Source organism: Salmo salar, chromosome ssa29 (assembly GCF_905237065.1).
Source record: "Salmo salar chromosome ssa29, Ssal_v3.1, whole genome shotgun sequence".
Classification (NCBI taxonomy): domain Eukaryota; kingdom Metazoa; phylum Chordata; class Actinopteri; order Salmoniformes; family Salmonidae; genus Salmo; species Salmo salar.
The window spans coordinates 41,651,894-41,676,052 of NC_059470.1; the positions used below are offsets into that span (position 1 = coordinate 41,651,894).

General features: G+C 46.6%; 1 protein-coding gene across 3 annotated transcripts in view; it reads right to left on the reverse strand.

Annotated features, from left to right (window-relative positions):
* map3k22 (mitogen-activated protein kinase kinase kinase 22) overlaps positions 1–24,159 on the reverse strand; it is an 81,720-nt gene that overhangs the window by 39,026 nt on the left and 18,535 nt on the right. For all 3 annotated transcript variants that reach the window (XM_045710744.1, XM_045710743.1, XM_045710745.1), the window contains exons 2-8: positions 16,205–16,608; positions 11,850–11,968; positions 8,693–8,730; positions 5,154–5,253; positions 4,376–4,480; positions 2,457–2,571; positions 1,703–1,836 (exon numbers count right to left, since the gene is read on the reverse strand). In XM_045710744.1, coding sequence (XP_045566700.1) covers positions 1,703–1,836; positions 2,457–2,571; positions 4,376–4,480; positions 5,154–5,253; positions 8,693–8,730; positions 11,850–11,968; positions 16,205–16,223 — 630 coding nt within the window. In that variant the 5' untranslated portion in view covers positions 16,224–16,608. The remainder of the gene's footprint in view (positions 1–1,702; positions 1,837–2,456; positions 2,572–4,375; positions 4,481–5,153; positions 5,254–8,692; positions 8,731–11,849; positions 11,969–16,204; positions 16,609–24,159) is intronic.

Consider the following 24,159-nt stretch of genomic DNA (forward strand, 5'->3'; position numbering starts at 1 on the left):
TCCTTAGTGATGTGGACACCGAGGAACTTGAAGCCCTCTACCCACTCCACTACAGCCCCGTCGATGTGGATGGTCCTCCTTTTCCTGTAGTCCACAATCATCTCCTTAGTCTTGGTTACGTTGAGGAAGAGGTTGTTATTCTGGCACCACCCGGCCAGGTCTCTGACCTCCTCCCTATAGGCTGTCTGATCGTTGTTGGTGATCAGGTCCTACCACCAGGTCTCTGATCAGGTCCTACCACCAGGTCTCTGATCAGGTCCTACCACCAGGTCTCTGATCAGGTCCTACCACCAGGTCTCTGATCAGGTCCTACCACCAGGTCTCTGATCAGGTCCTACCACCAGGTCTCTGATCAGGTCCTACCACCAGGTCTCTGATCAGGTCCTACCACCAGGTCTCTGATCAGGTCCTACCACCAGGTCTCTGATCAGGTCCTACCACCAGGTCTCTGATCAGGTCCTACCACCAGGTCTCTGACCTCCTCCCTATAGGCTGTCTGATCGTTGTTGGTGATCAGGTCCTACCACCAGGTCTCTGATCAGGTCCTACCACCAGGTCTCTGATCAGGTCCTACCACCAGGTCTCTGATCAGGTCCTACCACCAGGTCTCTGATCAGGTCCTACCACCAGGTCTCTGATCAGGTCCTACCACCAGGTCTCTGATCAGGTCCTACCACCAGGTCTCTGATCAGGTCCTACCACCAGGTCTCTGATCAGGTCCTACCACCAGGTCTCTGATCAGGTCCTACCACCAGGTCTCTGATCAGGTCCTACCACCAGGTCTCTGATCAGGTCCTACCACCAGGTCTCTGATCAGGTCCTACCACCAGGTCTCTGACCTCCTCCCTATAGGCTGTCTGATCGTTGTTGGTGATCAGGTCCTACCACCAGGTCTCTGATCAGGTCCTACCACCAGGTCTCTGATCAGGTCCTACCACCAGGTCTCTGATCAGGTCCTACCACCAGGTCTCTGATCAGGTCCTACCACCAGGTCTCTGATCAGGTCCTACCACCAGGTCTCTGATCAGGTCCTACCACCAGGTCTCTGACCTCCTCCCTATAGGCTGTCTCCTCGTTGTTGGTGATCAGGTCCATCACCAGTGTCGTCGGCAATCTTACTGATGGAGTTGGAGTCGTGCACGGCCACACAGTCGTGGGTGAACAAGGAGTACAGGAGGGGACTAAGAACGCACCCCTGGGGGGGCCCTTGTGATGAGCATCAGCGTGGTGGGCCCAGGGTGGCTGGGATGATGGTGCTGCTGATGTGAGCCATGACCAGCCTTTCAAAGCCCTTCATGGCTACAGAGTGAGTGCTACGGAACTATAATCATTCAGGCAGGTTACCTTGGCGTTCCTTTGGCACAGGGATGGTGGGCTGCTTGAAACATGTAGGTATTAGACTGGGTCAGGGAGAGGATGAAAATGTCAGTGAAGACATTACCAGCTGGTCAGCGAATGCTCTGTGTACTGAGTCCTGGTAATCTGTCTGGCCCTGAAGCCTTGTGAATGTTAACCTGTTTAAAAAGTCTTACTCACATCGGCTACGGCGAGTGTGATCACACAGTCGTCTGGAACAGCTGGTGCTCTCATGCGTGTTTAAGTGTTGCTTGCCTCAAAGTGAGCATAGAAAGTATTTAGCTTGTCTGGTAGGCTCGCGTCACTGGGCCGGTCGCAAATGAGAGAGTACTATGTTGTCTCTTACCTTCTGATCCAGGCCCTCAGGTATAAACTGTCCTTCTGTGTGAATAGAGGTGAAGGAGCCCTGTCTAGCAATCTGCTGCTGCTCCTCTGGGACCGAGCCTGGAGGGGGGGACCTGCGACCTGCATGGAGAGAACCTGACAAGGAGAGAGACGAGAGACACAACACATAGTATACACGGGGTTGGAAAAGAGTGGGAATGAAGGAGGAGAGAGAGATGTCTGTCAAACATTCTCCATTAAGATTCAGGGATACTGTACAGCATGTTTGTATCAGTGTTTGTAGTAATTGTACATTAACACTGAGCACAAACACTGAGTACAAACTAACACGGCATTAAAACGGAGTAGATTAACACTGTGTACATTAAGACAAGCTCTCAGGTGATTTCACACCTGGACAAAATAAAGCTTGACTTCATTGAAACTCATTCACTCTCTTTTCATTCCTGTAGAGGTGGATGTGAGTACAGGAAGTCAGTGTGTGTGTCTGTGTGTGTGTGTACTGACTAACCTGTGGAGTGTGTGTGTGTGTGTGTGTGTGTGTGTGTGTGTGTGTGTGTGTGTGTGTACTGACTAACCTGTGGATGTGTGTGTGTGTGTGTGTGTGTGTGTGTGTGTGTGTGTGTGTGTGTGTGTGTGTGTACTGACTAACCTGTGGAGTGTGTGTGTGTGTGTGTGTGTGTGTGTGTGTGTGTGTGTGTGTGTGTGTGTGTGTGTGTGTGTGTGTGTGTGTGTGTGTGTGTGTACTGACTAACCTGTGGAGTGTTTGCGGACCCTCTCTGAGCTCTTGAGTATACAGCCCTTCAGATCCCCTAGAGAACGGGACGACCTCAGCTCGCTCTGTTTGTCCCTGCTGCCCACTTGTAGGAACTAGACACACAGGAAGTGGACAGGAGAGGAAGTGAAGAAGGACAGCGAAGGAAGTGACTGTTGTCAGTCAGTTAGTTCATCTCTGTGCATGTCACAACAGGAAGTAAGGTTGGGCAATAAGGCCAAAACATCACATCGCAATATTTTCCACATTTGACAGTATTTGATGGGATTTTATGTTTAAAATGTATAAATGTATGAAAAAGAAATAAGATATTTGTCCTCCGAAGAGGAGGGGTGGTGAAGGGGTTAATAAAAATGAATAATCCAAGTAGTAAATTTGCTTTCTGATTAGTTCATGACCTTAGCTTGGCAACACACATTATAAGTGATTTCAAATCGGACTTTTTCCATGTCTACTGTTCAATCCAACTTCAAAACCAAAATTATTTTCAGCATTTCCTACACTTGTATTATTAATTCCACATTGTGCCACGCAGCATAATATATTTATTCATTTTTATTTAATCTTTATTTAACTAAATAAACATTGGATTATTGTAATTCTATAGTGGGAATGTAGTGGGCAGCACTATATTACAAACTCTGCCTTCACGGCGGGACCTGAGAGCGAAGCAAGGGCACTATAGGTCTACCGCTGGCTAATCGGATAGCTCAGATGACCAAGTCTGCAGTAATGTAGCAGGTGTAAAAGAAATCTACAGCCACGTTAATACTGTAGGATTTAACAATGTTTAAACCCCCACGACTAGAGAGACTTAATACTGTAGGATTTAACAATGTTTAAACCCCCACGACTAGAGAGACTTAATACTGTAGGATTTAACAATGTTTAAACCCCCACGACTAGAGAGACTGACCCCCTCAGTCTGCTGCTCTCTCCCTCCGCTGAGACTGACCCCCTCAGTCTGCTGCTCTCTCCCTCCGCTGAGACTGACCCACTCAGTCTGCTGCTCTCTCCCTCCGCTGAGACTCACCCCCTCAGTCTGCTGCTCTCTCCCTCCGCTGAGACTCACCCCCTCAGTCTGCTGCTCTCTCCCTCCGCTGAGACTCACCCCCTCAGTCTGCTGCTCTCTCCCTCCGCTGAGACTGACGCCCTCAGTCTGCTGCTCTCTCCCTCCGCTGAGACTGACCCCCTCAGTCTGCTGCTCTCTCCCTCCGCTGAGACTGACGCCCTCAGTCTGCTGCTCTCTCCCTCCGCTGAGACTGACCCCCTCAGTCTGCTGCTCTCTCCCTCCGCTGAGACTGACCCCCTCAGTCTGCTGCTCTCTCCCTCCGCTGAGACTGACCCCCTCAGTCTGCTGCTCTCTCCCTCCGCTGAGACTGACCCCCTCAGTCTGCTGCTCTCTCCCTCTGCTGACACTGACCCTCACAAGTAATACAACAACTGATCTATTACTGGTGTGATCATATAGTCCACCTCAAATTTAGAAATATATATTTTTTGTAATGGTTTGAACAACAATGCATTGGCAGGTAAATTCAATCAAAGCCAGTATGCGGTGATAATGTATTGAGCCTATAGCTTACTGCACAAACCTCATTGCTACAGAACTGTTTTTAAATTGGTTAATGTTGCACAGGCTTAAGTTTTTGTTAAAGTCACGTTAAAAAAAAACAATCTGAGCGGTAGATAATTTTGACCAAGTGATCTTGACCACTGCTCTGTCCAGGTAATCACAATAATACACATTAGAGAATTTCCTCACAACCAAATTATAACACACACATCATGGAGGGGAAAACAGTGGAGAGAAGATATACATAACGCCTATAGAGGCGTAGTATTTGTTGCATGTGTACTACATGCTTGGACACGGTCTCCTAAGGCGTGTAGACTCACCTGGTCGTTCGTGGGAGTTTTCAGCAGTAGTCTGAGCAGGCTGCTGGACCCCACGTTGAGCACAGCTCTGTCGAGATCGTCCTGGTTCTTTAGAGGAACCAGCCGCTGGAGGGAGACATTCACATAACGTCATAGATCCACCAGCCGTTACTACGTCAGATCCACCAGCCGTTACTACGTCAGATCCACCAGCCGTTACTACGTCAGATCCACCAGCCGTTACTACGTCAGATCCACCAGCCGTTACTACGTCAGATCCACCAGCCGTTACTACGTCAGATCCACCAGCCGTTACTACGTCAGATCCACCAGCCGTTACTACGTCAGATCCACCAGCCGTTACTACGTCAGAGACACCAACCGTTACTACGTCAGATCCACCAGCCGTTACTACGTCAGATCCACCAGCCGGTACTACGTCAGATCCACCAGCCGTTACTACGTCAGATCCACCAGCCGTTACTACGTCAGATCCACCAGCCGTTACTACGTCAGAGACACCAACAGTTACTACGTCAGATACACCAACAGTTACTACGTCAGATACACCAGCCGTTACTACGTCAGATCCACCAGCCGGTACTACGTCAGATCCACCAGCCGTTACTACGTCAGATCCATCAGCCGTTACTACGTCAGATCCACCAGCCGTTACTACGTCAGAGACACCAACAGTTACTACGTCAGATACACCAACAGTTACTACGTCAGATACACCAACAGTTACTACGTCAGAGACAAGATAGAGGTCCATCTGTTGTGTTATTGTGTTATCTACCTCTCTGTCTGTGTAGAAGAGGTCCATCTGTTCTCCAAAGGCCTCTGTGACCTTCTGGAGCAGCTCCTTGATCTTCAGAGGTCGCTGGAACGGGATGATGCTGCGGAACAGAGGATAGAGGTCATCCTGAAGGTTAAGACAGAGGATAGAGGTCATCCTGAAGGTTCAGACAGCGGGCCCCGGCACAGAGGGGCCCCGGCACAGAGGGGCCCCGGCACAGAGGGCCCCCGGCACAGAGGGGCCCCGGCACAGAGGGGCCCCGGCACAGAGCCACGTCTATCAGAGGGTTAACGTTCTGTTTCCAACTCTACACTCTTTAGTCAGTCATCTCTGGTGTTGTGATGGCATCATACGGCTACAGGTGAGAGGCAGTGTGTTTGTCTACTGCTTCTCTGTCACTTGTTCCGCCACAATTACCGTATAACACAATACCCCCACTTCTCCCTCCTCACTGAGGCAATACCCCCACTTCTCCCTCCTCACTGAGGCATTAAGGCCATGAGATCTCATGGTATAACACAATACCCCCACTTCTCCCTCCTCACTGAGACATTAAGGCCATGAGATCTCATGGTATAACACAATACCCCCACTTCTCCCTCCTCACTGAGGCATTAAGGCCATGAGATCTCATGGTATAACACAATACCCCCACTTCTCCCTCCTCACTGAGACATTAAGGCCATGAGATCTCAGTCATGGTATAACACAATACCCCCACTTCTCCCTCCTCACTGAGGCATTAAGGCCATGAGATCTCATGGTATAACACAATACCCCCACTTCTCCTCCTCCTCACTGAGGCATTAAGGCCATGAGATCTCATGGTATAACACAATACCCCCACTTCTCTCCCTCCTCACTGAGACATTAAGGCCATGAGATCTCATGGTATAACACAATACCCCCACTTCTCCCTCCTCACTGAGACATTAAGGCCATGAGATCTCAGTCATGGTATAACACAATACCCCCACTTCTCCTCCTCCTCACTGAGGCATTAAGGCCATGAGATCTCATGGTATAACACAATACCCCCACTTCTCTCCCTCCTCACTGAGACATTAAGGCCATGAGATCTCATGGTATAACACAATACCCCCACTTCTCCCTCCTCACTGAGACATTAAGGCCATGAGATCTCAGTCATGGTATAACACAATACCCCCACTTCTCCCTCCTCACTGAGGCATTAAGGCCATGAGATCTCATGGTATAACACAATACCCCCACTTCTCCCTCCTCACTGAGGCATTAAGACCATGAGATCTCAGTCATGGTATAACACAATACCCCCACTTCTCCTCCTCAATGAGACATTAAGGCCATGAGATCTCAGTCATGGTATAACACAATACCCCCACTTCTCCCTCCTCACTGAGGCATTAACCTCTTATGGCTAGGGGGCAGTATTTTCACGGCTGGATAAAAAACGTACCCGATTTAATCTGGTTACTAATCCTACCCAGTAACTAGAATATGCATATACTTATTATATATGGATAGAAAACACCCTAAAGTTTCTAAAATTATTTGAATGGTGTCTGTGAGTATAACAGAACTCAAATGGCAGGTCAAAACCTGAGAGATTCCTTTACAGGAAGTGGCCTGTCTGACCATTTCTGGAACTTCTTTGCCATCTCTATCTTTTACTAAGGATCTCTGCTCTAACGTGACACTTCCTACGTCGTCCATAGGCTCTCAGAGCCCGGGAAAAACCTGAATGTCGTCATCCCAGCCCCAGGCTGAAACACATTATCGCCTTTCTCAAGTGGCCGATCAAGGGACTGTGGGCTTAGGCGCGTGACCTGCCTGCCCCCGTCTTTGTGATTTTTTCCTCTGTTTGCCGAAAAGGAGATTCCCTTTTGGAATATTATCGCTTTTCTACGAGAAAAATGGCATAAAAATTTATTTTAAACAGCGGTTGACATGCTTCGAAGTACGGTAATGGAATATTTAGATTTTTTTTGTCACGAATTGCGCCATGCGCGCGACCCTTCTTTACCATTTCGGATAGTGTCTGGAACGCACGAACAAAACGCCGCTATTCGGATATAACGATGGATTATTTTGGACCAAACCAACATTTGTTATTGAAGTAGCAGTCCTGGGAGTGCATTCTGACGAAGACAACAAAGGTAATGAAACTTTTGTAATAGTAAATCGGAGTTTGATCAGGGCTAAACTTGGTCGGTGTCTAAATGGCTAGCCGTGATGGCTGGGCTATCTACTGAGAATATTGCAAAATGTGCTTTCACCGAAAAGCTATTTTAAAATCGGACATATCGAGTGCATAGAGGAGATCTGTATCTATAATTCTTAAAATAATTGTTATGTTTTTTGTGAACGTTTATCGTGAGTAATTTAGTAAATTCACCGGATGTTTGCGGGGGGTATGCTAGTTCTGAACGTCACATGCTAATGTAAAAAGCTGTTTTTTGATATAAATATGAACTTGATTGAACAAAACATGCATCTATTGTATAACATAATGTCCTAGGAGTGTCATCTGATGAAGATCATCAAAGGTTAGTACTGCATTTAGCTGTGGTTTTGTTTTTTGTGACATTATATGCTAGCTTGAAAAATGGGTGTCTGATTATTTCTGGCTTGGTACTCTGCTGACATAATCTAATGTTTTGCTTTCGCTGTAAAGCCTTTTTGAAATCGGACAGTGTGGTTAGATAAAGGAGAGTCTTGTCTTTAAAATGCTGTGAAATAGTCATATGTTTGAAAAATTGAAGTTTTTGTATTTTTGAGGAATTTGTAATTCGCGCCACGCCTATCATTGGATATTGGAGCGGTGTTCCGCTAGCGGAACGTCTAGATGTAAGAGGTTAAGGCCATGAGATCTCATGGTATAACACAATACCCCCACTTCTCCCTCCTCACTGAGACATTAAGACCATGAGATCTCATGGTATAACACAATACCCCCACTTCTCCTCCTCACTGAGACATTAAGGCCATGAGATCTCATGGTATAACACAATACCCCCACTTCTCCCTCCTCACTGAGACATTAAGACCATGAGATCTCATGGTATAACACAATACCCCCACTTCTCCTCCTCACTGAGACATTAAGGCCATGAGATCTCATGGTATAACACAATACCCCCACTTCTCCCTCCTCACTGAGACATTAAGACCATGAGATCTCATGGTATAACACAATACCCCCACTTCTCCTCCTCACTGAGACATTAAGGCCATGAGATCTCATGGTATAACACAATACCCCCACTTCTCCCTCCTCACTGAGACATTAAGGCCATGAGATCTCATGGTATAACACGATACCCCCACTTCTCCCTCCTCACTGAGGCATTAAGGCCATGAGATCTCATGGTATAACACAATACCCCCACTTCTCCTCCTCACTGAGACATTAAGGCCATGAGATCACACAATACCCCCACTTCTCCCTCCTCACTGAGACATTAAGGCCATGAGATCTCATGGTACAACACGATACCCCCACTTCTCCCTCCTCACTGGAAAGAGAAGTAGAAAAACAGTGGAAGTTTGCAACTCACCGTTTCTCTCTCTCATGCTCCAGCTTGACTCTTAAATCCTGTTGAAAGGAAAAACGGCAACAGAGAGGATTATAAGGTTGGAAAGATCAAGTGAAAGAAATCTGATGGTATCTGTGTTGTTAATCCCTGTACGGAGAGACATAAAGTAATACAATACTTTATTTATTTGTCAGTTTGCACGGATATCGTAAAAATTTTAAAAAAAAAAGAATTCTGTCACAACACCCAACCGGACAGTCACCAGGCTGGGAACAGGGTAGCACAACGCTGCTCCACTGAAGCACGTAGTGGTTAAGTGCCTTGGAGTTATTGAACCAAATGGATGTTATTTAACTATGATATTATTATTACTGACCTTCTGTTGTTCACAGTTGATTAATACTTTATAAATAAAGCCTATTAACCAATAACAGTCTAAGCCGGGGGATATATAAGAAAATATCAGGAAACATTTGTTATAATTTATTTTTTTAGGTATTTATTCCCCTTATTTTTGGCACTAAACAGTCTAAGCCGGGAAGGGGAGGGGTATATGGAATTGTTTTAAGGTCATACCAAGGATCATTATGCTGTTTGATCTTGAATTTTAAGACCTTTCAAAAAGGAAGTTTGTTCTATAGTGCCTTTACAATATCTGAAAGATATAAGACCAGGAAACATTTGTTATTTATTTCTGACATGTATTTAAGCCCTTATTTTTGGCGCTAAACAGTCTTCATATACTACAGAGGGGATCTTCAGACTAGGAAATCTATATGTACGTGTTTCCACAGAGGGTTTCATATTAAAGGACGCAGGACAAACTGTTTGGCTGCTACAGACAATTTTGTGAAAAGTCAGATTTTTTTTTAGGGATGTCTCATGGTCTGATAAATACAGCTCTAGATATCTCACTTTTCACTGCGGTTGCAGAAGCGCCACATCGGCGGAGACGGTGGATTGCGAAGAATCCAGTGTAAAAACACATCTCCAGCTTCAACTGATAGAGTTTAATGGAGATTGTTTTATTGTGCTAATTAGATTTTCACGAGGGAGGGAACTCGACTCCAGTTAAGGTACTACTACCATTAATACTACTAACATTAATACTACTACTACTACTACTACTACTACTACTACTACTACTACTACTACTACTAGTACTACTACTACCACCATCATTAATACTACTACCGCCATCATTAATACTACTACTACTACTACTACTACCACCATCAATACTACTAACATGAATACTACTACTACTACCACCATTAATACTACCACCGCCATCATTAATACTACTACCGCCATCAGTAATACTACTACTACCGCCATCATTAATACTACTACTACCACCATTAATACTACTACTACCACCATTAATACTACTACTACCACCATTAATACTACCACCGCCATCATTAATACTACTACCGCCATCATTAATACTACTACTACCGCCATCATTAATACTACTACTACCACCATTAATACTACTACTACCATTAATATGACTACTACCACCATTAATACTACTACTACCGCCATCATTAATACTACTACTACTACTACTACTACTACTACTGGGTATTAGGGGTATAGGCCTGTGTGTATAGCAGGGTCCTGGGTATTAGGGGTATAGGCCTGTGTGTATAGCAGGGCCCTGGGTATTAGGGGTATAGGCCTGTGTGTATAGCAGGGTCCTGGGTATTAGGGGTATAGGCCTGTGTGTATAGCAGGGCCCTGGGTATTAGGGGTATAGGCCTGTGTGTATAGCAGGGCCCTGGGTATTAGGGGTATAGGCCTGTGTGTATAGCAGGGTCCTGGGTATTAGGGGTATAGGCCTGTGTGTATAGCAGGGTCCTGGGTATTAGGGGTATAGGCCTGTGTGTATAGCAGGGTCCTGGGTATTAGGGGTATAGGCCTGTGTGTATAGCAGGGTCCTGGGTATTAGGGGTATAGGCCTGTGTGTATAGCAGGGTCCTGGGTATTAGGGGTATAGGCCTGTGTGTATAGCAGGGCCCTGGGTATTAGGGGTATAGGCCTGTGTGTATAGCAGGGTCCTGGGTATTAGGGGTATAGGCCTGTGTGTATAGCAGGGCCCTGGGTATTAGGGGTATAGGCCTGTGTGTATAGCAGGGCCCTGGGTATTAGGGGTATAGGCCTGTGTGTATAGCAGGGCCCTGGGTATTAGGGGTATAGGCCTGTGTGTATAGCAGGGCCCTGGGCTTATGGCTGTTGTGTTGCTGTAAGGCTATATGGTGAAGGCTAGGGGCTAGGTTAGAGGCTAGGGTAAAGGCTAGGGGCTAGGTTAGAGTCTAGGGTAAAGGATAGGGGCTAGGTTAGAGGCTAGGGTAAAGGCTAGGGGCTAGGTTAGAGGCTAGAGTAAAGGCTAGGGGCTAGGTTAGAGTCTAGGGTAAAGGCTAGGGGCTAGGTTAGAGGCTAGGGTAAAGGATAGGGGCTAGGTTAGAGGCTAGGGTAAAGGATAGGGGCTAGGTTAGAGGCTAGAGTAAAGGCTAGGGGCTAGGATATTAGGCTAGCGGTAGGGGGTAGGGTCTTAGGGTAGGGCAGGGACAGGGGATGGGTAGAGGCTAGGATATAGGCTAGGGTCTTAGGGTAGGGGATGGGTGGAGGCTATGAGTAGAGGCTAGGGTATTAGAGAATGACCTAGGGTATTAGGGTAGGGGCAGGGGATAGGTTAGAGGCTAGGGTAAGGCTAGAGTAAAGGCTAGGGGCTAGGGTATTAGGGTAGGGGCAGGGGATAGGTTAGAGGCTAGGGCCTAAGGGGCTAGGGTAGGGGCAGGGGATAGGTTAGAGGCTAGGGTTGGGCCTAAGGGGCTAGGGTAGGGGAGGGGATAGGTTAGAGGCTAGGGTTGGGCCTAAGGGGCTAGGGCAGGGCTACGGGCAGGGCCTTGGGTATTAGAGTAGGGGCAGGGGATAGGTTAGAGGCTAGGGTAGGGCCTAAGGGGTGAGGGCTACGGGCAGGGCCTTGGGTATTAGGGTAGGGGCAGGGGATAGGTTAGAGGCTAGGGTAAGGCCTAAGGGGCTAGGGTGAGGGCTACGGGCAGGGCCTAGGGTATTAGGGTAGGGGGTAGGTTAGAGGCTAGGGTTGGGCCTAAGGGGCTAGGGTGAGGGCTACGGGCAGGGCCTAGGGTAGGGGGCATAAGATATGTACCTGTTTGGACAGCAAGGTCCTGGGCTTGGGTTTGTGGCTGCTGCTGTCGTGTTGCTGGGCGTAGCAGCGACCCAACGCCGCCAGGTCCTTCATGATAGAGTTCAGAGCCTCCTCGTCATCTAGAGGAACACAGAGAGACAAAGAAATGTTACAACAATGCTCGACTATAGACTCACATCAATGACAGAGATGTTATACTCTACAGACAGAGCTGTTACATTAATATACAGTGGGGGAATAAAGTATTTGATCCCCTGCTGATTTTGTATGTTTGCCAACTGACAAAGAAATGATCAGTCTATAATTTTAATGGTAGGTTTATTTGAACAGTGAGAGACAGAATAACAACAAAAATATCGAGAAAAACGCATGTCAAAAATGTTATAAATTGATTTGCATTTTAAATGAGGGAAATAAGTATTTGACCCCCTCTCAGTCAGAAAGATTTCTGGCTCCCAGGTGTCTTTTATACAGGTAACGAGCTGAGATTAGGAGCACACTCTTAAAACCTGTTGGGGATAGGGGGCAGTATTTGCACGGCCAGATAAAAAACGTACCCGATTTAATCTGGTTACTACTCCTGCCCAGTAACTAGAATATGCATATAGATTTGTAGATTTGGATAGAAAACACTCCAAAGTTTCTAAAACTGTTTGAATGGTGTCTGTGAGTATAACAGAACTCATATGGCAGTCAAAACCCTGAGACAAATCCTAACAGGAAGTGGAAATCTGATGTGTGGAATCACTTTCAAGCCTTTGCCATTGAAACACACAGGGACTTATTAATCATTTAGCACTTCCTAAGGCTTCCACTAGATGTCAACAGTCTTTACAAAGTGGTTTTAGTCTTCTATGGTACAAACTGACCGAAAGAGAGGCTTGGGAAGTTGGTCACAGAGGGAGGGCCATTACTACTATGACGCGGGCGCCCATGGGAACCCTTTTGTTCCGAAACGTTTAGTAAGACAATGCAATCGTCCGCCTTGAATATTATTGAAGCTCTGGTTGAAAAAGGCCCTAAAGATTTATGTTATACAACGTTTGACATGTTTGAACGAACGTAAATATAGTTTTTTTGCACATTCGTGACGACAAGTCCAGCGCGCCTCGTACATTATGAGTAGCCTTCGGAACGCGCTAACAAGAAGGAACTATTGGGACATAAATTATTAACTTTTTCGAACAAAACTACATTTGTTGTGGACCTGGGATTCCTGGAAGTGCCTTCTGATGAAGATAATCAAAGGTAAGGGAATATTTACAATAGTATATTTGATTTTAGATGGTTCCAAGATGGCGCTAACATGTATCACCTAGCCTATTTTTCTGAGCATACCACGTCGTTTATTGCAAAGTGTGATTTCCCAGTAAAGTTATTTTAAAATCTGGCAATGCGGTTGCATTCACGAAATGTTAATCTATAATTATTTGAATGACAATATTAAATTTTAACAATGTTTTCGAATAGTAATTTTGTAAATTGTAGCGCTGAGTCACCGGAAGCATTTGAGGGAAAATATTTTCTGAACGTCACACGCCGATGTAAAATGCTGTTTTTATATATAAATATGAACTTTATCGAACAAGAAAATGCATGTATTGTGTAACATGATGTCTTAGGAGTGTCATCTGATGAAGATTGTCAAAGGTTAGTGCTGCATTTAGCTGTGTTTTGGGTATTTGTGATGCATGCTAGTTGCTTTGAAAATGGCAGTGTGATTTTTTTTGGCAGGGTACTCTCCTAACATAATCTAATGTTTTGCTTTTGCTGTAAAGCCTTTTTGAAAAATCGGACAACGTGGTTCGATTCAGGAGAGGTGTATCTATAAAATGGTGTAAAATAGTCATATGTTTGAGAAATTGAAGTTATAGCATTTATGAGGTATTTGTATTTCGCGTGACGCGATTCCACTGGCTGTTGACTAGGGTGGGACGCAAGCATCCCAGGTTCCCAGACAGGTTAAAGGGAGTGCTCCTAACCGCAGCTTGTTACCTGTAAAAAGACACCTGTCCACAGAAGCAATCAATTAATCAGATTCCAAACTCTCAACCATGGCCAAGACCAAAGAGCTCTCCAAGGATGTCAGGGACAAGATTGTAGACCTACACAAGGCTGGAATGGGCTACAAGACCATCACCAAGCAGCTTGGTGAGAAGGTGACAACAGTTGGTGTGATTATTCGCAAATGGAAGAAACACAAAAGAACTGTCAATATCCCTCGGCCTGGGGCTCCATGCAAGATCTCACCTCGTGGAGTTGCAATGATCATGAGAACTGTGAGGAATCAGCCCAGAACTACACGGGAGAATCTTGTCAATGATCTCAAGGCAGCTGGGTCCATAGTCACCAAGAAAACAATTGGTAACACACTACGCCGTGAAGGACTGAAATCCTGCAGCGCCCGCAAGGTCCCCCTGCTCAAGAATACATATACATGCCCGTCTGTAGTTTGCCAATGAACATCTGAATGAATCAGAGGACAACTGGTGAAAGTGTTGTGGTCAGATGAGACCAAAATGGAGCTCTTTGGCATCAACTCAACTCGCCGTGTTTGGAGGAGAAGGAATGCTGCCTATGACCCCAAGAACACCATCCCCAAACATGGAGGTGGAAACATTATGTTTTGGGGGTGTTTTTCTGCTAAGGGGACAGGACAACTTCACCGCATCAAAGGGACGATGGACAGGGGCCATGCACCGTCAAATCTTGGGTGAGAACCTCCTTCCCTCAGCCAGGGCATTGAAAATGGGTCGTGGATGGGTATTCCAGCATGACAATGACCCAAAACACACGGCCAAGGCAACAAAGGAGTGGCTCAAGAAGAAGCACATTAAGGTCCTGGAGTGGCCTAGCCAGTCTCCAGACCTTAATCCCATAGAAAATCTGTGGAGGGAGCTGAAGGTTCGAGTTGCCAAATGTCAGCCTTGAAACCTTAATGACTTGGAGAAGATCTGCAAAGAGGAGTGGGACAAAATCCCTCCTGAGATGTGTGCAAACCTGGTGGCCAACTACAAGAAACGTCTGACCTCTGTGATTGCCAACAAGGGTTTTGCCACCAAGTACTAAGTCATGTTTTGCAGAAGGGTCAAATACTTATTTCCCTCATTAAAATGCAAATCAATTTATAACATTTTTGACATGCGTTTTTCTGGATTCTTTTGTTGTCATTCTGTCTCTCACTGTTCATATAAACCTAACATTAAAATTATAGACTGATCATTTCTTTGTCAGTGGGCAAACCTACAAAATCAGCAGGGGATCAAATACTTTCCCCCCACTGTACTAGAGAGTCACATCAATTAGGGAACAAATAGACAGACAGACATGTTATAGAGATGTCATACATAAATAAAGTTGAAGTCGGAAGTTTACATCCACTTAGGTTGGAGTCATTAAAACTCGTTTTTCAACCACTCCACAAATCTCTTGTTAACAAACTATAGTTTTGGCAAGTCAGTTAGGACATCTACTTTGTGCATGACACAAGTCATTTTTCCAACAATTGTTTACGGACAGATTATTTCACTTATAATTCACTGTATCACAATTCCAGTGGGTCAGAAGTTTACATACGCTAAGTTGACTGTGCCTTTAAACAGCTTGGAAAATTCCAGAAAATGATGTCATGGCTTTAGAAGCTTCTGATAGGCTAATTGACATCATTTGAGTCAATTGGAGGTGTATCTGTGGATGTATTTCAAGGCCTACCTTCAAACTCAGTGCCTCTTTGCTTGACATCATGGGAAAATCTAAAGAAATCAGCCAAGACCTCAGAAAAAAAACTGTAGACCTCCACAAGTCTGGTTCATCCTTGGGAGCAATTTCCAAATGCCTGAAGGTACCATGTTCATCTGTACAAACAATAGTACGCAAGTATAAACACCATGGGACCACGCAGCCGTCATACCGCTCAGGAAGGAGACGCGTTCTGTCTCCTAGAGATGAACGTACTTTGGTGCGAAAAGTGCAAATCAATCCCAGAACAACAGCAAAGGACCTTGTGAAGATGGAGGAAACAGGTACAAAATTATCTATATCCACAGTAAAACGAGTCCTATATCGACATAACCTGAAAGGCCGCTCAGCAAGGAAGAAGTCACTGCTCCAAAACCGCCATAAAAAAAGCCAGACTACGGTTTGCAACTGCACATGCTTTTTGGAGAAATGTCCTCTAGTCTGATGAAACAAAAATAGAACTGTTTGGCAATAATGACCATCGTTATGTTTAGAGGAAAAAGGGGGAGGCTTGCAAGCCAAAGAACACCATCCCAACCGCGAAGCACGGACGTGTGTGTGTGTGTGTGTGTGTGTGTGTGTGTGTGTGTGTGTGTGTGTTGCTGCATGCTACTCACCCATGTTTACTGTCATCATCAGGAAGCGATCTTGTGGAACTCTGAGCTCAACTCCTCCGGCCTGGTCGGCTCTGAGCTCAACTCCGCCGGTCTGGTCGGCTCTGAGCTCAACTCCTCCGGCCTGGTCGGCTCTGAGCTCAACTCCTCCGGCCTGGTCGGCTCTGAGCTCAACTCCTCCGGCCTGGTCGGCTCTGAGCTCAACTCCTCCGGCCTGGTCGGCTCTGAGCTCAACTCCTCCGGCCTGGTCGGCTCTGGGCTCAACTCCTCCGGCCTGGTCGGCTCTGAGCTCAACTCCTCCGGTCTGGTCGGCTCTGAGCTCAACTCAACTCTGGTCGGCTCTGGGCTCAACTCCTCCGGTCTGGTCGGCTCCGAGCTCAACTCCTCCGGTCTGGTAAAGTCTTCACCTTGAGAGAAAGGACAAACACACACACAGGTTAAAATACATACTACATGGACCAGATAACAATACGAGGGTCTTCTCATGTCCTCTATCAATGTTCTTCAACTAGTCCTCAAGCACTTCAATCCATCCCTACAGGGAAAACACGTCATGGGCTGGACAATACGTGTCGTGGAAAATTGTCTTAAGAACATAATACTCTTGCAAGAACTTTGTGAATTCAATATAGACTTTAATACAGAGTAGCAAAACCACATTTGGTTGGTCTGGACCAATCAATCATAGACATCTGTGGATCACAAGTTTGGACATCAAAGTACAGTAGAGGGCAGTACAGTAAAGTTCATTATAATACAGTAGAGGGCAGTACAGTAAAGTTCATTATAATACAGTAGAGTTCAGTACACTACATTATAGAGTCCTGAACTATACTCAACTTTTTGCTGGACCTTTACTGTACTCTGACTACCATACTATGCTTTTCTTTAATGTACCTTTCTTTACTATACCTTTCCGTGCCCTGCCTTTCCGTGCCCTGCCTTTCCCTGCCCTGCCTTTCCCTGCCCTGCCGTGCCCTGCCTTTCCCTGCCGTGCCGTGCCCTGCCCTGCCGTGCCCTGCCTTTCCCTGCCCTGCCCTGCCTTTCCCTGCCCTGCCCTGCCTTTCCCTGCCCTGCCCTGCCTTTCCCTGCCCTGCCTTTCCCTGCCCTGCCTTTCCCTGCCCTGCCTTTCCCTGCCCTGCCTTTCCGTGCCATGCCTTTCCCTGCCTTTCCCTGCCCTTTCCTGTACCTTTCTACACTGTACTCTACTGCACAAACTTGTGATCCTAACTGGTTTGTGACTAATATAATTTCCCATCTGTTTTCCAACTGCTTATTCAAAATGTTTACAATGAAAAGCGGTTGAAAACAATATACATTTCCCAGAAATAGAGACTCCTAGCTTCCATTTGACATGCTCCCAGAAATAGAGACTCCTAGCTTCCATTTGACATGCTCCCAGAAATAGAGACTCCTCTTAGCTTCCATTTGACATGCTCCCAGAAATAGAGACTCCTAGCTTCCATTTCACATGCTCACAGAAATAGAGACTCCTAGCTTCCATTTGACATGCTCCCAGAAATAGACTCCTAGCTTCCATTTGACATGCTCCCAGAAAAAGACTCCTAGCTTCCATTTGACATGCTCCCAGAAATAGAGACTCCACCTAGCTTCCATTTGACATGCTCCCAGAAATAGAGACTCCTCCTAGCTTCCATTTGACATGCTCCCAGAAATAGAGACTCCTAGCTTCCATTTGACATGCTCCCAGAAATAGAGACTCCTAGCTTCCATTTGACATGCTCCCAGAAATAGAGACTCCTCCTAGCTTCCATTTGACATGCTCCCAGAAATAGAGACTCTTAGCTTCCATTTGACATGCTCCCAGAAATAGAGACTCCTCCTAGCTTCCATTTGACATGCTCCCAGAAATAGAGACTCCTAGCTTCCATTTGACATGCTCCCAGAAATAGAGACACCTAGCTTCCATTTGACATGCTCCCAGAAATAGAGACTCCTCCCAGCTTACATTTGACATGCTCCCAGAAATAGAGACTCCTCCTAGCTTCCATTTGACATGCTCCCAGAAATAGACACCTAGCTTCCATTTGACATGCTCCCAGAAATAGAGACTCTGCCTAGCTTCCATTTGACATGCTCCCAGAAATAGAGACTCTGCCTAGCTTCCATTTGACATGCTCCCAGAAATAGAGACTCCTAGCTTCCATTTGACATGCTCCCAGAAATAGAGACACCTAGCTTCCATTTGACATGCTCCCAGAAATAGAGACTCCTCCTAGCTTCCATTTGACATGCTCCCAGAAATAGAGACACCTAGCTTCCATTTGACATGCTCCCAGAAATAGAGACTCCTCCTAGCTTCCATTTGACATGCTCCCAGAAATAGAGACACCTAGCTTCCATTTGACATGCTCCCAGAAATAGAGACTCCTCCTAGCTTCCATTTGACATGCTCCCAGAAATAGAGACTCCTAGCTTCCATTTGACATGCTCCCAGAAATAGAGACACCTAGCTTCCATTTGACATGCTCCCAGAAATAGAGACTCCTCCCAGCTTACATTTGACATGCTCCCAGAAATAGAGACTCCTCCTAGCTTCCATTTGACATGCTCCCAGAAATAGAGACTCCTAGCTTCCATTTGACATGCTCCCAGAAATAGAGACTCCTAGCTTCCATTTGACATGCTCCCAGAAATAGAGACTCCTAGCTTCCATTTGACATGCTCCCAGAAATAGAGACTCCTCCTAGCTTCCATTTGACATGCTCCCAGAAATAGAGACTCTTAGCTTCCATTTGACATGCTCCCAGAAATAGAGACTCCTAGCTTCCATTTGACATGCTCCCAGAAATAGAGACTCTTAGCTTCCATTTGACATGCTCCCAGAAATAGAGACTCCTAGCTTCCATTTGACATGCTCCCAGAAATAGAGACTCCTCCTAGCTTCCATTTGACATGCTCCCAGAAATAGAGACTCCTCCTAGATTCCATTTGACATGCTCCCAGAAATAGAGACTCCTCCTAGCTTCCATTTGACATGCTCCCAGAAATAGAGACTCCTCCTAGCTTCCATTTGACATGCTCCCAGAAATAGAGACTCCTCCGAGCTTCCATTTGACATGCTCCCAGAAATAGAGACTCCTAGCTTCCATTTGACATGCTCCCAGAAATAGAGACTCCTCCTAGCTTCCATTTGACATGCTCCCAGAAATAGAGACTCCTCCTAGCTTCCATTTGACATGCTCCCAGAAATAGAGACCCTAGCTTCCATTTGATATGCTCCCAGAAATAGACTCCCCTAGCTTCCATTTGACATACTCCCAGAAATAGAGACTCCTCCTAGCTTCCATTTGACATGCTCCCAGAAATAGAGACTCCTCCTAGCTTCCATTTGACATGCTCCCAGAAATAGAGACTCCTAGCTTCCATTTGACATGCTCCCAGAAATAGAGACTCCTAGCTTCCATTTGACATGCTCCCAGAAATAGAGACTCCTCCTAGCTTCCATTTGACATGCTCCCAGAAATAGACTCCTAGCTTCCATTTGACATGCTCCCAGAAATATAGACTCCTCCTAGCTTCCATTTGACATGCTCCCAGAAATAGACTCCTAGCTTCCATTTGACATGCTCCCAGAAATAGACTCCTAGCTTCCATTTGACATGCTCCCAGAAATAGAGACACCTAGCTTCCATTTGACATGCTCCCAGAAATAGAGACTCTGCCTAGCTTCCATTTGACATGCTCCCAGAAATAGAGACTCTGCCTAGCTTCCATTTGACATGCTCCCAGAAATAGAGACTCTGCCTAGCTTCCATTTGACATGCTCCCAGAAATAGAGACTCCTAGCTTCCATTTGACATGCTCCCAGAAATAGAGACACCTAGCTTCCATTTGACATGCTCCCAGAAATAGAGACTCCTCCTAGCTTCCATTTGACATGCTCCCAGAAATAGAGACACCTAGCTTCCATTTGACATGCTCCCAGAAATAGAGACTCCTCCTAGCTTCCATTTGACATGCTCCCAGAAATAGAGACTCCTCCTAGCTTCCATTTGACATGCTCCCAGAAATAGAGACTCCTCCTAGCTTCCATTTGACATGCTCCCAGAAATAGAGACTCCTCCTAGCTTCCATTTGACATGCTCCCAGAAATAGAGACGCCTAGCTTCCATTTGACATGCTCCCAGAAATAGAGACTCCTCCTAGCTTCCATTTGACATGCTCCCAGAAATAGAGACTCCTAGCTTCCATTTGACATGCTCCCAGAAATAGAGACTCCTAGCTTCCATTTGACATGCTCCCAGAAATAGAGACTCCTCCTAGCTTCCATTTGACATGCTCCCAGAAATAGAGACTCCTCCTAGCTTCCATTTGACATGCTCCCAGAAATAGAGACTCCTAGCTTCCATTTGACATGCTCCCAGAAATAGAGACTCCTAGCTTCCATTTGACATGCTCCCAGAAATAGAGACTCCTCCTAGCTTCCATTTGACATGCTCCCAGAAATAGAGACTCCTAGCTTCCATTTGACATGCTCCCAGAAATAGAGACTCCTAGCTTCCATTTGACATGCTCCCAGAAATAGAGACTCCTAGCTTCCATTTGACATGCTCCCAGAAATAGAGACTCCTCCTAGCTTCCATTTGACATGCTCCCAGAAATAGAGACTCCTCCTAGCTTCCATTTGACATGCTCCCAGAAATAGAGACTCCTCCTAGCTTCCATTTGACATGCTCCCAGAAATAGAGACTCCTAGCTTCCATTTGACATGCTCCCATAAACTTCACATTTTGGTGCTCATGGGTCCTTTTACATTTTGTATCACAAACATTATTTTTTTTTAAAATCCTGATGAAAGTGGCCATTTTAGACCCTTTTAGACCTTTATATGCCTCCTGTCAGACCCCATGATCTGTATGGTTTACATCTTAACCTCATGTCTGTATCATGTAGAGTTAACAGGTCCCGTGTGGCTCAGTTGGTAGAGCATGGTGTTTGCAACGCCAGGGTTGTGGGTTCGATTCCCACGGGGGACCAGTACGGAGAAAGAAAATCTATGAAATGTATGCATTCACTACTACTGTAAGTCGCTCTGGATAAGAGCGTCTGCTAAAATGACTAAAATGTAAAAATGTAATAGGGTCTAATGACAGATGTAGTCTGTATTATGTATAGTTAACAGATCATGGGGTCTGACAGGAGGCATATAAAGGTCTAAAATGGCCACTTTCATCAGGATTTTAAAAATGGTTTGTGATACAAAATGTAAAAAAAGCATTTTAAAAACATCCTTTACTCCCATTTAAGTTTGAGAGAGAGAGAGAACTGCCAGAACAATCTCCCGATGTCGTGGAATCGCCCAGATGTGACGCTAATCTGTATCTGCAGCAGCGTGGGCTTCACTTCCTGGAAACGAGAGCTGGAGAGCGTACTGGAATCATTAGTAAGGGGTGTGGTTAGGAGTCTGGCTACTCACGACCAACACTACCTCACACGCTGACGTAAGCCGTTTCCTTATGCGCTGCAACAGCCAGGGGTGACATCACCACTTGGAATGAGTTGTCAATTGAAGAAAGTGTTTTAGTTACGGGACATAACAGCCTGTAAAGGACTGAGAAAGTGTTGTTGTTATGGGACATAACAGCCTGTAAAGGACTGAGATAGTGTTGTTGTTATGGGACATAACAGCCTGTAAAGGACTGAGAAAGTGTTGTTGTTATGGGACATAACAGCCTGTAAAGGACTGAGAAAGTGTTGTTGTTATGGGACATAACAGCCTGTAAAGGACTGAGAAAGTGTTGTTGTTATGGGACATAACAGCCTGTAAAGGACTGAGAAAGTGTTGTTGTTATGGGACATAACAGCCTGTAAAGGACTGAGAAAGTGAAGTAAAAAGTGAATAGACTGGGATTGATCGAGGGGGAAAAAAATCTAAGATTTCACACACGTCCCTCACACTCATACACAAATGTACAGACGCATGCATGCGCACGCACGCTGACCAACACACACACACACACACACACACACACACACACACACACACACACACACACACACACACACACACACACACACACACACACACACAGTTCTTTCAGCTCTCTTACATCACTCATTAAATAAACATTTCTTTATCCGTCTCTCAGGGTATTTCCCCATTCCTCTCACCAGAGCAGAACACTGGAGAAAGAGGCAGGCAGAGAGAGAGAGATAAAAGATAGATTGAGAGAGCGACAAAGAAAGAGAAAGTTAGTTCTGTTTAATTGCATCCCCCCACCAGCTCTGAACACCATGACATCATGTTTACATAATTCCTCTCAGATGGAGCCACAAGACAACGTCTCTCCTCCCCTCTCCTCCCTCCTCTCCTCCAGAGCCAAGACAACATCTCTCCTCCCCTCTCCTCCCTCCTCTCCTCCAGAGACTAGACAACATCTCTACCCTCCTCTCCCCCAGAGCCAAGACAACGTCTCTCCTCTCCTCCAGAGACTAGACAACATCTCTCCTCTCCTCCAGAGCCAAGACAACATCTCTCCTCCCCTCTCTACCCTCCTCTCCCCCAGAGCCAAGACAACGTCTCTCCTCCCCTCTCCTCCCTCCTCTCCTCCAGAGCCAAGACTACGTCTCTCCTCCCCTCTCTACCCTCCTCTCCCCCAGAGCCAAGACAACGTCTCTCCTCCCCTCTCCTCCCTCCTCTCCTCCAGAGCCAAGACAACGTCTCTCCTCCCCTCTCCTCCCTCCTCTCCTCCAGAGCCAAGACTACGTCTCTCCTCCCCTCTCTACCCTCCTCTCCCCCAGAGCCAAGACAACGTCTCTCCTCCCCTCTCCTCCCTCCTCTCCTCCAGAGCCAAGACAACATCTCTCCTCCCCTCTCCTCCCTCCAGAGACTAGACAACATCTCTACCCTCCTCTCCTCCAGAGACTAGACAACGTCTCTCCTCTCCTCCAGAGACTAAACATCTCTCCTCTCCTCCAGAGCCAAGACAACATCTCTCCTCTCCTCCAGAGCCAAGACAACATCTCCCCTCTCCTCCCTCCTCTCCTCCAGAGCCAAGACTACGTCTCTCCTCCCCTCTCTACCCTCCTCTCCCCCAGAGCCAAGACAACGTCTCTCCTCCCCTCTCCTCCCTCCTCTCCTCCAGAGCCAAGACAACATCTCTCCTCCCCTCTCCTCCCTCCAGAGACTAGACAACGTCTCTCCTCTCCTCCAGAGACTAGACAACGTCTCTCCTCTCCTCCAGAGACTAGACAACATCTCTCCTCTCCTCCAGAGCCAAGACAACATCTCTCCTCTCCTCCAGAGCCAAGACAACATCTCTCCTCCCCTCCCTCCTCTCCTCCCTCCTCTCCTCCAGAGCCAAGACAACATCTCCCCTCTCCTCCCTCCTCTCCTCCAGAGCCAAGACAACGTCTCTCCTCCCCTCTCTACCCTCCTCTCCCCCAGAGCCAAGACAACATCTCCCCTCTCCTCCAGAGCCAAGACAACATCTCTCCTCCCCTCCCTCCTCTCCTCCCTCCTCTCCTCCAGAGCCAAGACACCATCTCTCCTCTACCCTCCTCCAGAGCCAAGACAACATCTCCCCTCTCCTCTACCCTCCTCCAGAGCCAAGACAACGTCTCTCCTCCCCTCTCTACCCTCCTCTCCTCCAGAGCCAAGACACCATCTCTCCTCTCTACCCTCCTCCAGAGCCAAGACAACATCTCTACCCTCCTCTCTCCAGAGCCAAGACAACATCTCTCCTCTCCTCCAGAGCCAAGACAACATCTTTACCCTCCTCCAGAGACTAGACAACATCTCTCCTCTCCTCCAGAGACAACATCTCTCCTCTCCTCCAGAGCCTAGACAACATCTCTCCTCTCCTCCAGAGCCAAGACAACATCTCTCTTCTCCTCCAGAGCCAAGACAACATCTCTCTTCTCCTCTCCTCCAGAGCCAAGACAACATCTCTCCTCTCCTCCAGAGCCAAGACAACATCTCTCCTCTCCTCCAG